Raw genomic sequence first — 16,907 nt, forward strand, 5'->3', positions numbered from 1 at the left:
GGGTGTCCAACCCGCGGCCCCCGGGCCTCGTGCGGCCCAAGGCAAGTTCCACTGCGGCCCAATAAACGTGTAAACAAAACCGACAAAATTTTTAATTTTATTTATTTATTTCAACGGCATAAACTCAAAAAGGAAGTTTCGCAAAGCCGTAAACCTTTATACACATTTTATCTTTGAGTGGAAAGGAAATATTTTCAAATACTTGGAAACGTGTGAATGAGGAAGGAATACTAAACAAAGCTGGCGTTGTGATTCAAAGGATTATGGACTGAAATTCGGGGAAAGGAAAGACCAAAAGATAAAAAGTAGTGAGAAAGGTTAAACAGACCTTCTGTTACGCAAATATTGGCCCTTAATTTTCCAACCTTCCTCACTTCTTTGTCTTTTGTCATTTCTCTCCTTTCCCTGCATTTGGGTCTTTAATTAGAGACCCAAATAAAACAAATATTTGTGTTTTTCAAATAAATGTTTGTTTGTCTCCTTTATAATAAATTAATTTATCTATTTCTAAGTTGAACGTGGCTGTAGAAGTAATTTTTTTTTAATATCCTTTTTCGTGATAAAGTTTTACTACTTATTACTCTAATATAAACGTGTTAATCCTTAAATATATTTGTATATTTAAGGATTGGGCTACAAGTATATATAATATAAACTTATATTGTGGCCAGAAACTCCACGACTTCTTCCAATGTGGCCCATAGAAACAAAAAGGTCGAACACCCCAGGTCTAGGGCTTCGAAATACTAGAATCCGGGTTAAGGTCCCGTGCTTTTAAACTATTATATGGCGGAATACAGACGGGGGTCTTATATGTTAAGCCGAATGAAAGATTTTTATCTGAAAATGTTTGAAACAAGAGAACCAAAATAAGGATTGGAAAAAGAGTTTTATTGGATACAAAAGGAAAAACACTCCGAAAATTAAACATACAAATTTCTCAATTTTCTACATCTACGACCTCCTGGGTAGTGGAGGGATAACAGCATGTGGAACAGTCTATGGGTCTTTCGTCTAAGCCTAGGCTATGGGTCAAGATGTGTCGACGTAGATCACAGTTCCTACGAAACACTTTCCCGCAGGAAGGGCAGTTGAAAGGTTTGATGTCCGTGTGGGTCAGCAGGTGGGTCTTTAAGTTGCTCCTCTGGTTGAAAGTTCTACCGCAGGTAGGACATTTATGAGGTGAATCGTCCAGATGAAGCACGCGATGTACGGCTAGGGTTCTGGACTGGCAGAACCCTTTTCCACAATCACTGCATTTAAATGGTTTCTCTTTGGAATGGATATACCTGCGGAAAGAAAGATAATATAGTTTCAGGGAGACTAAAGAATTGAAGCCATCCTGTCGAGTGTAAAGTGGCTTCGACACTCGATACCAAGAGCAAAGAAGAGAGGCATATGAGCATAGCGTGGATTCTCCACTCACCTGTGATCCCGGAGATGATCCTGACGTCTGAAAGACTTGCGACAGATATCACAGGTATATGGTCTCTCGTCGGTATGCGTTCGTTCGTGGATGAGTAAGTTGTAGGATTTAGTAAAGTGCCTTTGGCAGAATTTGCATATGAACTCCTTTTTAGGTCTACTAACGGCCCTGTTTCTCAACAATTTCCTCCCTTCGGGATAAGGAGGCATCAATCCATAGCTGCCCACTAAAGGGAAAGCGTGGCTGGTGATAACGGCCACCGCAGCGCCTCCATCGCTGGAGGGAGAGGTGGCCGATTCTGCCAGCCTCCTAAAGTCGAATTTAGGGGCTGTGGGTGGATGGTGTAGGAAATAGGGCCGCTCGTAGGTGTACGGGTAGGTCCCACCTATGTAGCTAGGCAGGTAGAAGTGGTGCATGGAGGGAGCGCAATCGATCAGCATCTCCAGTTTCGTTTCTTCTTTCTCGGATTCTGTAAGAACAAAAGATTATTACAATTAAGAATCTTAAGTCTATCTAAATTTTGTTCCTAAGCGCTTTTCCTATAGGATTTAAGACTTTACTGTAATACCTACACCGGCTTAATATTTTATATATCGGTATTTTCCATTTTTAAACTTTTACAAGCTTTTTACTATAAGAAAATTTACTAAAATTACACAGTTCTAATTACTGATCTCTGTAAACCAAGCCTCGTATTATGCGACTAATGCTGCAAACCAATACAGAATGTGAACATTTGGAGAGACTCGAGCTGGTCACGTGACGTCGTTACGGGTGTGAAGATCCGCGGGCAAAGGGGGGAAAGGAAGACCCCAGAGTATCTCTTAAGCATAATGACAAAAACTATGTGTGACTATTTAAGTGGGAGAAGTGCAGCCCCGAGCTGTTAGTCTGATGCTATTTACAGATATTACAGAAGGGAAGCAAGTTGTACAAATTGTGGAAGTCAACCTGTCCTTTGCTCTTAATTATCTTCATTTTTGGGAAAGAAATCCCCTTCCAGGTCTTTTTTTGCTCTAAAAGTTGCTGACTGTGAATAAACAAGTAGTTCCGGCAAGATGTGTAGTAGCAGCAACTCAACCCATATTAACATTTTTGAGATTCTTCTCTAAGAAAAAGAAATTAATCTTGATGGGGAATACCAAACTTTCTGGCGATATTTTTTTCACATTTTTAAATCTACTGGGAACGTTCAGGATGATATTTTATCTTCCGGGAGATGGAAGATATCCTAAAATGTATAGAATGCATTTAGTTCGTCGCGTGTGTATTATGTTGCAAATTGATGTTCAGCGATTTTTTTGCAGCATTACTAAAATATCTGCCTCAATTCTAAGAGTACCTTTGCCTATTTTGTAACGAATTGAGTCGATTTTGAGCTGCATTTAAGCTAAAATTACTGTTTACGAAACGCCTCACAGTACTGGAGAAGATCTTCTTGAGGTCATGTTCTTAGAATCTATAAAATCGTGTTTTACCCATGCCAAATACACAAGAAATTTAAAATTCTGTGTAGAAGAGAGGAGTAAGATGAGCAAAAGAGAAGAGGAATTATACAGAATGAAATATGAAAGAAGAGAGGGACTGAAACCGTAGAAGGGCAGTTAAAACTAAGAATAGAAGACTAATAAGATCTTAACGATCCTTAACAAAGATTCGATGTTGTTGGCAGCAGTCTCGCATTCCACATTACCGCGAGGGGAGAAGTTCGAATTCGTGATTCAAACATTCAGGCGTGGTTACATGGACGTTTTCTCCATTTAAAACGATCGTTAAGTGCCACTACGAGTAGCCACTACCGCTGATTTATCAGAAAAATCGAAAAAAAAGAACTGTAAGTGATAGGCTCAACTACGGTTTCAGTTATTGCTAGAGACTCTTGTTACCTATGACCCCTGTATAATTTTCCCAGTTCGGACCCTCTACCCGATATGGCGCCGTCGGTATCTTTGTTCAAAAATAGGTCACGATGGGCTAACTACCTCTACAGTTATGTAAACAGAAGGGCTGTAGGCGACCAGTGTCCTGCACTTAACCCGGATATATGGCCTTGGGAGTTGTAAAGTACACGTTGTAGGCCCTGTCATCATTCGGATGGTGGAGGAAGGAATCATTTTTCATCGAGTCGGTTTGAGGGCTATTCTCACTTACAACCAGCATTTAATTTGCGCTTAAAAGCCCTTAATCTCTGCTGATTTGAAGTCATCAAGTCGGGAATCCACTTCCCCATCTCCATTACCCTCAACAATTTGGCAGTAAACCATATTGCCAAGGAATCAGATATCCGTGCACAGTTCACGACTTAATAGGCCTACAACAAAGAAACTTAATAGTTGTACACAAATCCGATATTTTGTACAAAATCATTAGGTTTCGTTATAACGAGTAGCCTGTCCACTACATCAGTAAAGTCGTTACAACGAAACTCGACGGCTTTTTTATATGGCCAACATTCGAGTTTCGCCAAAACCTCGGATAAAATAATCATTAAGTCTCGTTATACGAGTGCACCGATATAATCAATAGGATTCTCGTTATAACGAATCTTAAATTAATAACAAAAAAAAAAAAAACATTTCATTATATTTTATTACTGGGGAAGCTTGAATGATTTCATGTTCTTTGGCATTTTATCATGTCTTAAAGATCTTCCAGAGGATTATTTTTAAAGTCACCTTTAAAAGCTCACATGTGATAAATTTGTTCTTGCCCATTCAAGAGACAATAGCTCTGCCCGAGAGACCGATAGACAAGCATGAAAGACCTCTAATTAAACCAGAATAATAATCACACAAATAATCTTTCCCATAATCCTTTGATTTAGATTCAAATCACGGATAATTCACAATACGAGTCCTTGTGCAATACCTTTAGTTAGAAGTGAAAAATTCTAGTTTATAATAATAAAAATGTCAAATATTGTAAATTAAATACAATAAAAAGTTAAAGATAAAACAGGAACTATCAAAATCTTCAAAAGAAATTCGTGTAATACGAAAAACATGTCCTCCTCGCCACGACATCAAAGCGCGACTTCTCTTCAATTGAATCTTTAACAGCATCTGGAAGCCCCCATTTACTACAACCAACCTCCAATCGGGCAAACACTGTAATTTAAACTTCTACAACAACAAAAGCCAAGCGGTAGCAAAACACGACCCATTACTCCACTACTACAAAGGAGAGGAAGAGAGAAAGACGAAGAAGGGAAAAAAAGGTAGTTGTGCCTGGAAAGAAGTGTAGCAAAACCCTTACCTACGGAGGCGGCAGGTTGTTTTTTTGGAAGAAAAGAGGGGCCTAACCCAGCCGAAAATTACTATGCAGAGCAGAGGGAAAATATACCTTCGCTTCTGCAATCCGGGGTAATTGCAGAGGATATTAAGTATTCTATTGGGCGCCTTGAAGGAAGTGTTCGTCCAATGGAAGTGGGAACCAGGTAATTGGGGAAGTAAAGTAGTGATTTCTGTATGCCTGAGCAGGTACAAGTGCAGCCGGATTGATTGATTGCCATCACTCGACCAACTGCCTAATGTCTTGGATGGGCAATTAGACGAGAAGGCCCCTGGGCTGGGAAAGTGTCAAATTCTTTTGTTACAAGACCTGGCGCTTTGTTTTTTGAGGGTTTCCAGTGGTTGAGTGCTGTTTTGTGGCTTCCGAACGATTTACATGTGAAGAAACGATGTTTATCATGCTTGAAATACTACAAGAGAGATTCCTCTTGTAATAATTCAAGCGTGACAATTATCCTTTGTTGTTTTTGTACAGTACATGTTTACGAAGTAGAGTAGCCGAAAGCTTGAGCAATGCTAGAAGCAAGATATAATGGAGGAAGTCGTTTTTAAAATACTCTGAAAAATCATACACAAATGAGTAATTTTAATGAGTCAAACTCACGCACGAATCCATCATTTTCAGGATGTTTCTTTGTTAACGAGCTGACAGATTTACGCATCTATAACTAAAGGTCTCATGCTCTGGAAGCATAGTTTAGGGCCTTTGCTTTTAAGCACATTATTACTTAGCAAAAAGGAAGGGCATCTTACACGCGAAGGCTTAGAGTCACACGTGAAGGTTATATCCTGCCTTGGACAGGTGAAGGCCTTTTTTACAAAAATAATATAGGCTTATCTTAATAACTGGCAGATATAAGATAATTAAAGCATTCTAAATATAATTTTTGAAGCCTTTTTGGTTAGTATAAAATGCACGATTTCGTTACTACGCCTTTTCACAAGCAGAATTTAAAGCATTAATATTAATACATCTTTAACGTCGTGCAGTGTTAAAAGAACTTCCGATGTTATTTCGAGGCCTAGACTTCCTTAGAAAGGGCCTACTCAAATACAAGCCCGCTTCAATCTTAATTTCAAGTAGACAATTTAAGATTCCTGTAGTTTAATGAAGCATAGATTACCTTCATAATTCACCAGATGTGGAATCAAGAGCCGAAGTATTACACAATCTCACCTTACTTGATTGATAGATTTCACCTGCACGTGCGTGGCTAACCCCCGGGCATCCGGGTAATGTAAAGCACCTATCCCTTAGGCCATATCTTATTAGTAGGAAAGGAGAACATCGAGGACTCGAGGAAAAAGTGAATTTATAAACTGGGGCCCTTCAAATGCATAAAATGAATCAAGCAAGAGGAAGAAATGGAAGAGCCGAGAGATTTTTAAAAATAGAGGAGGCCCGAACCCGGTCATGGACTAAACAGCCTCTTCTATCTTTAGAGGGGAATATTTTTGTAATAAGCGTTCTTTCCAGTTCTCCTTACATTCTCAGAACGAATCCAGTCACCTCGTGTCACGTCAGACTATCTTTCGACTCTTTGAGGTGTGATCTTACTCGAGGAGATCCTTCCGAAATTTAACACCTTTCCAGGTGTTTTAAGTCGTTAAAAGAAAAAAGTCTACCTCTACATATTCAAATTTTTCGTTCAAAAGGCCTTACAATGGGTTAAAATATAATAAATGCTCCTACTTAAAAATTGAACTAAAAATTCGGTGTGCTTTTGGCATATAAACAACGAAATCGGTCAGAAACGCTTTAAACCAATCATATTTTAAAATTTCAACTTTTAAATTTTAAATCGCAACGATTAAAATATCTACCAATTAAGTTAAACCATTAAATTCAAATTAAAAATTTAATTTTAAATTATCCAATCAACTGCGTAACGAGACAATTTTAAAATTTCAAGCTTACTAATAGGTCAACGTTATCACACGACTATTTTAAAATTTGAATATTTGAATTTATTAAGCTTTAATTGGTCAAACGCATTATTTAAATTTTGAAATCGTCTCTTGTAATTGGCTAAATGGAAAATAAGATGTCGAATGTTTTCGAAACGAATTTCTAGAGAATAGAAACGTCTGACAAAGCACATTTCACTTCTACAAACAGCTGAAAATGTTCCCGGATTTAGTTCTTAACTTCTACACCTCATTAATTGCGTAATGAAGTCGAAGTGGGAGTAGGAAGAAGCCAGAAACATCAAACCGTTTTCCTACTTCAGAAGCCAAGTGCGGAGGTATAACACGCGCAATATTTCACTCCTTACATTTCTATCTTTTACCAATTCAGCTCTTTCTCCTCCCTCCAAAATTAACTAAAATAAAAGGCGTTACAAACCACAGAAGCGTGTTAAAACGCTTAGACTCGTGCGGCCATTATTCATCTCTAACGTTCGGATTTCAATGAGCCTAAAGAAAGATCTAAACTTTCAACAAGAATGTTCAACGACAGACTAGATTTTTACTAACATATTTTTAGAAATTATCCAAGTGTCACCCAAATACAATTTTATTCTCCATAATTACTACAAAAGAACAAGAAGTAGATTTCGAACTTAGCACAGTTTCAAGCCTCATTTGTGTCTCGCAGACCGTAATAAACTCTTCGACTGCATCTAGAAGGCTACAAATAAAACTAGAAACTGCGAGTCTGGGACTGTACTTAGAAGGCTTTAAATAAACTTTTTCAATAATATTTCAGACTTGGCTAGAAAGCTACGCGTTTAGAAGGATACAAATAAGATGGCAACTGTTATTAAAAGGTTATAAGTAGACTGGAAAAGTAGCTAAAAGTATGTTATAAATAAGCTGTCCCGATTCGGTTCTACACTTAATTAGAAGGTTGCTAGTGAGGCTAGAAATTGTAGCTGAAAGGCACAAGTAAGGCTGTAACTAGAAGGCTAAAACGTATGGCAGTATCAGCCTATACGCCAAAATTTTTCCCACGTTTCGTTTTTTTAAGCTTTCAACTAAGACTTAAAACGTAGCTTCTTATTAAGACGTGAAACTATTTTTTGATACGCACGAAAAACTTTAAATATAAATAAGAGACCTTTCGACTTCAAATGCCTAAAAATAGATTTAATGGTGGTTTCTTTTTTGTAAGGATTCTCAATTAAATCTGAAAGTCATAACATTTTATACTTTTAAATAAAACCATCGGATGTCTTTCAGCCAATCAATACACTCATATATCGAGAATATAAGTAAATTTGCTATAAGACCTACTCGACTTAAAGCTTTATGCTCTGTAATCAATTGAAAAACTTGAATTTTAGCTTCGGTTTTTTTATGTGTAAGGGTAGGATTGGTATCGATAAAGGTTTTCGTGCACCACTGATCTTTATGCCGTCGAAGAGTACGTTATAGTGTGCCACTTTCGAGTGAGTTTTGGCATTGGGGCGGCGAGGATTCGTCGATAAGCCATCAAATTTGTCTTTGAAAATAATTTATATTCACATCTGCTTCACCAGTTAGACGAACATAAGTCACTGGAAATTTAATATGATTTTTTCAATCTTCAAATTGGACCTGTCTACAGAGAGATTGATGCGTGTGAGAACCATTAATACCAATATCTTTATTATATTAGTTGTCTAGAGGCGAGAACATTAGAGCAAAACTTGTTTTATATTTTAACCTTCCTAAAATGCCTAGAAGGATTTTCGACGGTTGGTTTTTTCTGTATCTAGGATGGGCATTTTGGTCTGTAATCATTAAAACCTCGGCGTGATGCGCCCAGTCCGCAACGAAAAAAGAGTAGAAAGCTGCCACTCACCTCCGCACGGTCACTCGGATGCAAAACGAGTAGCTCCAGCAGTTCTGAGATGCCGTGTCGTGTGAATCACGTGACAGAATCACCTGACCGAATACGCTCGAGCAGGTGTCGCTACTAGGAGGCCCGCCCATCCCAGAGGCGGGCACAGTAGGCATAACCAGTTAGCTGCAAAATGGCCCCTCCTCTCTTAATTAGTGGCTTTTGGCAAGCGAGCGGCGTCGGGTCGCTAACCTTTTGCGTCCTCTCGTATCGAAAACACAAAAGAGATGCCGAGTTGCAAAAGGGTTTTTCTCTCCCTCCCCTACGCATCACGGTAGCCGCGTATGCAATGCGATAAACAGTCCCGAGTCTCGTGTGACTTCCCGTCTTACATCTTAATACCCCATTTCCAGTTTTCTCATTTAGTAAATCCAGTGCTGACTACAACGCTACCCAAACAGTGCCTTAAAGGGTTCAAATTTTGCTACCAATGGCGTATTAAACGATTCGTACCATCTTCTTTAAATAGACCTAATGAGAATGATCCATAATCGTGACAACCATCACTAAATATAAAAGGTGATTTTGCATCCAGATTAGCGTCTAACTTCTAAGAATTTCGATGCAGTAGGACTAAAGATAATAATCGTGGAAAGCATTCTATCATCTTGGTAAACCCTTCATTAAGAAAAGATAGTAAGATTATATCACCTATAAAGTCTAGGTTTACATCACAATGTCTATAAGAACTACAAATTTATATCAAAGACATCTCGTAGCAAACTTATAGGCTTACTAACGTTTATTTAGCGTATGGCTACACAACTAATTAGTAAAAAGAACAGAAAGCAGAAAAAAGACCACAAATCATAAATGTAAGTCCAAGTTAAAAATATAGCTTAGAGCACTTTCAGTCACAATCGGGAAGTCACTGTGTTGTCCCGGAAAACATCTTGTTGGACAATCTTCCAAGATATGATGTACAGTCTGTCTTTCAACACCACAATCACACTGTGGCTTACTAACAAAATATGTAGCGCAAGAAAATCCTACAAACAGTATCTTGAGATGGGTAGTATGCTACAATAAGAAGCGTATGTTCTAATGTGGATCTAGAGGCTATTTTAACGTACTTTTAAGCTATTTAAATGATAAAAGTTAAATCGTGGTTAAGTTCACATAATCGATTTTGTTTTATCCAACATTCTATAGATTTATGTACCGTACAGTACCTCGAGTGGCATTCTACACTTCAATTCTTATCATTTTTTAAGTATTTTAAACTGTAAAAGCTGATGATAGGTATGTTAATCGTGCCTGTAAGCTTCTAGATATTCATACAATCATTATTTTCTGTATGCAAGAATGTCAGAAAGAGTCAACGTGTGATAAAGTTAGTAATTTAATATCATAAAAGACACAGGTCTACTTTTGGTTCTCATAAATGCTTATAACTTGACAAGTATGCCATATTTTTGCTTATAACACCGTGTTTTCAATTATGAGCATTGTGACATTTAATGATACAAATCTATAGTGTAAGCATACTAATTTGTATGCTTATTTTTAGGCTAAAGTTATTTGTAAGGAGTGTTCGTCGATATCAATAAATGTATACGAAGAAAATAAGAAAGTATAGAACTAAAGTGATGTATCGGTAGGAAAATAGCTTTGATTGTTTAGAACAACCGCCACATTGTAATAAAGCTAAAAGTATATATTTCTCGCTTCCAAATAACTAACTGCAAGTAAAATTTCTTTCATAATCTGCCTGATATTTTCACAAAGAAAGAGTAACGTGACTAAAAGAAATAACAAGACATTAAACAGAGATGTCGACGATTATCTCTTAAAAGTCATGGATATCAGAATCAGTTTCGAACGCTTATTTTAGTTCTTTAATCATAGACAGCGATTTGATAATTAAAAACAGCCAGTGTTTAATTTAAAAATGCAAAACTCAACTTTATAGGACCACAAAAAGTAGACCTACGTGTATAATCGTTGTTTTTGTTGTCCACTTTAACTTAAAATGGCGTGACATTTATGAATATAAAGTGGCAACTTTAATGGCATTCACATAGTTTTTTAGACCTTTTACTACCGCATACAATAAAGTTAACGGTGTTAACAAACGTCTCGTTTATGTAAGGAGGAATTCATATTTAAAAATGTAGGATAATTTAGACACGAAGGACACTTACAAAAGGTTTAAAATATTTAATAACATCATCCAGGGACACCCGGTTATATCAGTCCATCCAAGGCTACCCTTGTGTACAACCAATTACTATAGTTAATCCGAAGAGTATCAATTCTAGCAACACCTGCAACCGAAATTAATAAAAGCAGAAGTTAATGAGGAGAAGTGAAGCTTGGATGCCAACCGAGCGTGGAAGGACCTTTCATTAACAATCCTACTCTCGAGTGTCACGTTGCTCTCACCGACACATTTTCATATTTATATTAAAATATGCAGAGTATATCGTAGGCACGCTTTCACTTCATTCGGGCCTTCCCAACAACAAAAACGCCACATTTTAGACCATTCGAGGCTGCTCGATTCTCTTGGATGGCCTGAACATCGTACGTTAAAGGACTTTGAAGAATGGCTTTCGGAGTACATTATACACTGGAATAGTCTTAAAGGTAAAAAATATGAATTGTGAAATACTTTTAAGGTTGCTTAATGTGCCAAATGTGTACAGGCCACTAAGGTCCTTTACGCTTACATTTCTAGGGGGAAACTCTAAGGTAAACTGTCGAAGAAGCATTCAACTTGTTCTTTTGTTTAAGGAACAATTATGGCTAATTTTTAAGACTTATTAATGAAAAAAGTCTAATTTATCGCTTGGAAAAGCAGAGCAAAAAAGGCGCAAACAAGTAAATTTTAAATTAACTATTCTGTTACAATTCGCTCATCCCCGCGGCTCGATATTTTTCGTTCGAAAGGCCCAAACTATTCGAGATAAGCCTACTTCAATTCTCCATTCTTAGAAAATCCGGGAATGTATCTTAAATATGTAAAGGGCCCTGGAGGGTTTTCGAATAATCTGTGGCACGTGAGGGGACCAGGTATGTCACGTGGTCATTAACGGATCACGCTGCAGGAGGAGGGTAAGGCCGATCACGATTTGGCGTGGTCGCATGCGGCCGAGACGCCCCCGTGTCGTTACCTTTGACCTAGGAGGCCCTCCGGCCAACGTTGAAGTGCTGCATTGCACGTGCGACATTTTGACCCTCGTGTAATAGCGATCGGAGGGAAGCGCGGACGAACTCCCTGGCAGAAGGGCAGGAGGTGTTACGAAAGTATCGGTTCGCGACCCTTCTGCGGCTCTTCTGACTCTCTCCCGGATGCTACGGTAGTAACAAGAGATGATCATTTCATAGGAATGCTGCGAGATGCTCAGCTGATGCTGATACAGTAATAAAAACAAGATGTTGGGATAACGTATAGTACACCATTCGGCCCGTAAAGTCCTGTTTCACTATTATAGTAGCAGTCAGAAAAATGCATAAACAGCGTAATAAAGGTGGCATAATTACACAAAAAACTACTTTTACTGCTGTAGCAACCCGTTACACTTTAATCTAGGCCGGTATCTAATCGACAACATGCTCCATTACTTACTACTTTAGTAATAAACATATCAGAACGGGTTAACAAAACTGATTAACTGATACTACTCGTCTTTTATTAAAACCCGACTATAGCATTAATATTGATGTTGTTATAGTATTAAATTAAAATTTAACTGAATTTAAATAGTTCCCAAACAATAATCTGCCATGTTAATATTCATGCACGACAGAGGAAAAAAATGCTAGTTTGTTAACATCTCATTACCTAGAGGGATGGTGCCGAGCTATTTAAGCTTGAAAATGCTACCAGGTGCACGCAACTAGTACGAAGTCTACCACTCACCGGCTTCGTGCTACTAAAGTAATAATGCCCTCAATAGTTTACCGTATACGCAACATGCGTAACACCCGAAACCATAGCTACACCGTTGTTACTAAAGTAGCATAGAATTATAATTTATAGACGAACCTGACTGTGCATTCCATGCACACGCACAAGAAGCTCACTGGAAGAATAGAACAGCTAGAAATTAACCCCCGTTTGGGCCTCACGGGCCATGCCATTAGGTTATTAACCAGACATCATCTAGCCACACCTAATTCCTGCTGCACCTCCCACTCCTTCCAATTGGGTGCAGTCTTACCCTCTATTTAGAGGCCTTAACCGTTTGGGCCTTCCGTCTCACATAATAAAGATAATCCTTCTTACGAACAGAAGCTACCAGAACGACATAAGTGTTCTTTCTTTTTTTTCCTCCTTTTCTCCAAACAATCACAAACGTGGTCCACTCTCCCTCTTGGCTCCCCACCCTAGGCATCACGATCCAGCTTATTACGGTAACGGTAACGGCCCCCTAAAATTCATTTATACTTCTCTAGAACTAGGCCTACAAATTGAAAAATCGCAGCCCTCATCCGAAGCTGTAAACTACTCCGCCCTTCTATAAATCACCAGTAACAAGAGAAGCGCAGTCCGATAATGGAAAGGGCCTCAAATTCGTTGTAACTTCCCGCTTACAACGACCGAAAATTGAGATTTGAAAATTAGGGGCACAAGGCAGGTGGCCTTGCTACATCGCTGACGATTTACCACATTCTAGGCCCTTAATTAAGCTAGTTTTCTTTGTGAAACAGGAAAATATTCTTAAAATTTGCAATTCTCGTAAATTTTATCAAGGATATAAATGCCAGAAAGGGTCCTTGTACCTGTAGATTCCAATTAGTTTAGTAAACACACAAACCCGTTACTTACAATAATTTCTAATACAGACCAAACCGAATCATTATGTGAAATATAAAGAATGTGTTTCACTCCCCGAGCCCTGAGTTATGAACATTTAAAGCTTTATTTTATGCGAGATCGGCCCTCGAGTTAAGCTCGATTAGAACCTTACCATGCTTATGAAAGATATAAACTTACGTTAGTTGTAACTGAACCGAAAGTAGGCCTTAGTAATCTTAACTAGAGTGTACTAATTTAGATTGATTTTACATGTTTTCCTTAAACAAAGGCCCTAAAACTATCAAGTTTTACTGCCTTCGTTTCGTTAGACACGTACGTTAAAGAGCGAAACATTGTTAAGAAATACACAGAATGAGATCTAATAAAAGACGGATTTACATATGAAGCAAACAACTTGCAGCTTAGTACTTCACGCTTTAGCGCCTCTTAGAAGGAAGAAGGGCCTTGTTATATGTTATAACCACGCCAATGAAGGAATTGTACAGGGTTTACGAAGGACTAAATGTAGGTTAGAAGTGAGCATAAATGAAAGAGAAAAAATGATCTCACCTGTTTAGAATGAGCAAAATACACACACACACAAAAAGGTAAGCAAATCTTATCTTCCTGATAGGCAGCAGGATATGTGAAGGTTGAAGATAAAGGTAAGAGCAGATATCAGATGGTTTACACAGACACTTTTCACTTCTTCCCGACACCCACGCTCCGAACTTTATCGGAAGAAACGAAAAATAAAACAGAATAGGTGTGAAGAAAGTTGTGCAAGAGCAAAAAGTAGGAATTTGCAACAAAGAACTCACCTTTTGATATGGGCATCGCACTCATGAAAGCTGTGACTTTCAGGCCGATTTTCTCCTTTCTGAAAAGAGATTTTAAGGTCATTTTAGATAAAATATCGAACCACAAGCATCGTTGTGCAATAATACGATTCGTAATAGTGTAATAACACGTATCTATGCCCTAGTGACGACGGATTTCCCTCGATATCTGCATCTGTGCAAAGTCTATAATAGTTTAAATTAATAATAGTTATAATAGTTTTAATCCAATATTTCGAATTTAATAACTTTCTTTTTAATTTTGAAGTTAAAGGAGGCCCTAAATATACACAAGACTCTAAATTATAGAACCTTTTGAACTTTTAGGCTAAATGTAAGAACTTGTTCCGAATTTTTAAGCCGTGTCGGCAGAATGTACTGTACAAACTTCGGAGGTAATTATGAAGATATTTAAGGTGTTTTTCGGAAACTGTAAAGAATAAATGTGAAAATTTGTATATTTTTGGAAGCGAAACCGAAAAGTTTTTAAATATAATTAAATTATGCACAATTTTTGATATTTTTAGTAATTAGCATACATCTCGACATAGTTTACATATTCAGAAGGCTTATTCAAAATTTAGGGCCTTTGTACATTCAGCTATAAGATTCAGAGTTTCTAATTTGCGTTGTTAAATGGAGTTACATTATGGAGCCTGTTAACAGACATTTTCTTTATTTTCATTGAAATCTACACATTCTATCCCTTATAAAATATTTCTAGTCTATATAATTTAGGACCCACAGAGGCCTGCATGTTCTAGGCCCTATATTTAAACAGAATTATCAAACACTCGAGAATGCAAAGAATAAAACTCAACTGAAGTGACCTAAACACCGCATAATTTGCAGCTTTTTATGCAACTGTTTAAGTAATAATGCTTAGAACTTTTTTAGCTTGACGGGCAATAATTAAATGATTATTTTGGAACGATCTGGCATGAGATGCGATGCAAATTCGGATAGATGTGGCTTCTCGGTGAAAGAAGAAAGTACGAAGTTCTAGTAAATTTGCAAGATTCTTTTGCTTTTACACCAATATTTTCTAATTTAGCATTTAAAATACTAAAATATCTTGCTTTTCAGGATTTTATACAAATAAATTCTATTTTATCAGGCTTAAAAGGAAATCCAGCAAAATGTCTAAGTTGCTGGATCCATTTAAAACATTTTTTGATAATCTAAATCGTACAACAGCCTCAAAATGCTTCATTAAGACTATGTGACGTGTTTAAAGCCTGATTTAAATGCATAAAATCCCCAAAACTTTTATTGTTCTAGTTTTTGGATCATTTTTAGAAGCACAAAGCATAAAAAAGCCACAAAGCGGATTCACTAAGACCCTATACCATATCTATGGATCTTCTGAAATGAATAAAACTCTTAGAACCATCAAAACTACGAGCTTTTTCATTTTTTTAAATTATTTGAACTATTTTTAGAGCCAGGAAAACTCAATGTACAGTTTAGAAATTCGTCTGATTAATGGTTGATAAGAGAGGTTGACCTCAGATAGCTTATAAGTCACTATTTGAATATTTAATTTGCATTTTCCAATGTCCTAATTCACACAACCATGAACACATATTCACTGTTCCTAATTTTGAGACTCGTGAACTTAAACCCGTTCAAATACACTCCGTATAAGGTTAAAATTTCCGAATTTGTACATCATTGAAGCTTTCTGAGCACTTATATGGGCAACAAAACTAATTTAAAGGGTTTAAATCTTATAAAACGAGATTATGATGAGGTCCACAATCTCTATAACTAATAAAAAATTCAGGCAAAAATTTAAGTCAAACTCCACAAAAAATTATTCTCGAGAAATTCGTAAAGTCTAATTCATTTAAAAAAAATTAATTTAAATTTAAAAAATAGCCCAAAAATATGAAAAAATTATCACCTCGGAAGAGCTTCACTCCTCGTCCAGTATGAGCGCTGGCGTCGTCTCGAAACTGACATCACACAACTCCACGTGCTACTTATACATTAAGCACGCGCAACACCCGATTGGTAGTTGAGCTACCGTACCCGCCTTTAGTCAAATAAAGTAACCAATGATGCGTGGCAACTTATGATGGTTCGGTTGCATTTGAGCCAATGGTAGCAGTTTTAAGAAATGTGTAGCGGATGAGTTAATACTCCGCACATTTTTTTTCTTGGAAATTGTATTTTTAGAAAAAATAAAAAATAACGGAAGGGAAAAGATTTCTCACGGGTTTTCGCTGGTAGGAAATATTTACAAACAGAAAAAACTGCTGACGAACTCAATGACGTAATTATTTTCTACACCTCTCCTCATTTCTGCCTTTCTGAGAATTTCCTGCCACCGAGCCAAATTTACAATACCACGATCAAATTTAATTCCGAACACCTGAAAAATTTGCTTTGACAGCTCGTTTCTCCCGTTTTGCCCCTTATTTTAGGTAAAATTCAGGACATTTTAGGAAAATTTTTTTATTACGTTAAAACAAAAGTTGTTTTTATCCCACTCTCCAAACTTTTTCATCCTAATCGTTGTAAGTATATGCAAACGTATAAAAAACTTGAATATTTTGAGGATGTTTTTAGGAAAAATTCCCCATTGGGATCGAGCTAGATGTAGCCTTTTCCTCTACAATTTCTCAATACGATTATTGCGTTAATACGTAAATAAAGCTAAATAATTTCGAAAAGTTATAGGAAATATTTTTCCTGTTAAAAGTTTCCCCATATTATCCCTAAAAGTTTTCCCTAAATTATTGTATAAATATGCGTTAAGCTTAAATATTTTGAGTGT

General features: G+C 37.2%; 1 protein-coding gene across 1 annotated transcript; it reads right to left on the bottom strand.

Moving 5' to 3' along the window:
• Positions 1 to 870: 870 nt before the first annotated feature.
• Positions 871 to 16,090, bottom strand: LOC136968576 (protein odd-skipped-related 2-like). Its single transcript, XM_067262574.1, has 4 exons — positions 16,032 to 16,090; positions 14,108 to 14,166; positions 1,427 to 1,895; positions 871 to 1,289 (listed from the first exon to the last, which is right to left on the bottom strand). The coding sequence occupies exons 1-4, from the start codon at positions 16,088 to 16,090 to the stop codon at positions 941 to 943; spliced, it is 936 nt and encodes a 311-aa protein (XP_067118675.1). The 3' UTR covers positions 871 to 940.
• Between the last annotated feature and the right edge of the window lie 817 nt (positions 16,091 to 16,907).

The sequence above is a fragment of the Centruroides vittatus genome, unplaced genomic scaffold, assembly GCF_030686945.1.
Source record: "Centruroides vittatus isolate TY-2023 unplaced genomic scaffold, ASM3068694v2 contig_15, whole genome shotgun sequence".
Lineage (NCBI taxonomy): Eukaryota > Metazoa > Arthropoda > Arachnida > Scorpiones > Buthidae > Centruroides > Centruroides vittatus.

What these genes read in the sequence shown, in the direction of transcription:
- LOC136968576 (XM_067262574.1), bottom strand. Translation starts at nt 16,090, where the DNA reads ATGTCAGTTTCGAGACGACGCCAGCGCTCATACTGGACGAGGAGTGAA. An exon ending in AGGAGTGAAGCTCTTCCGAG is followed by an intron (nt 14,167 to 16,031) that starts GTGATAATTTTT and finishes ATCTCTTTTCAG; the next exon opens with AAAGGAGAAAATCGGCCTGA. An exon ending in GATCATCTCCGGGATCACAG is followed by an intron (nt 1,290 to 1,426) that starts GTGAGTGGAGAA and finishes TTCTTTCCGCAG; the next exon opens with GTATATCCATTCCAAAGAGA.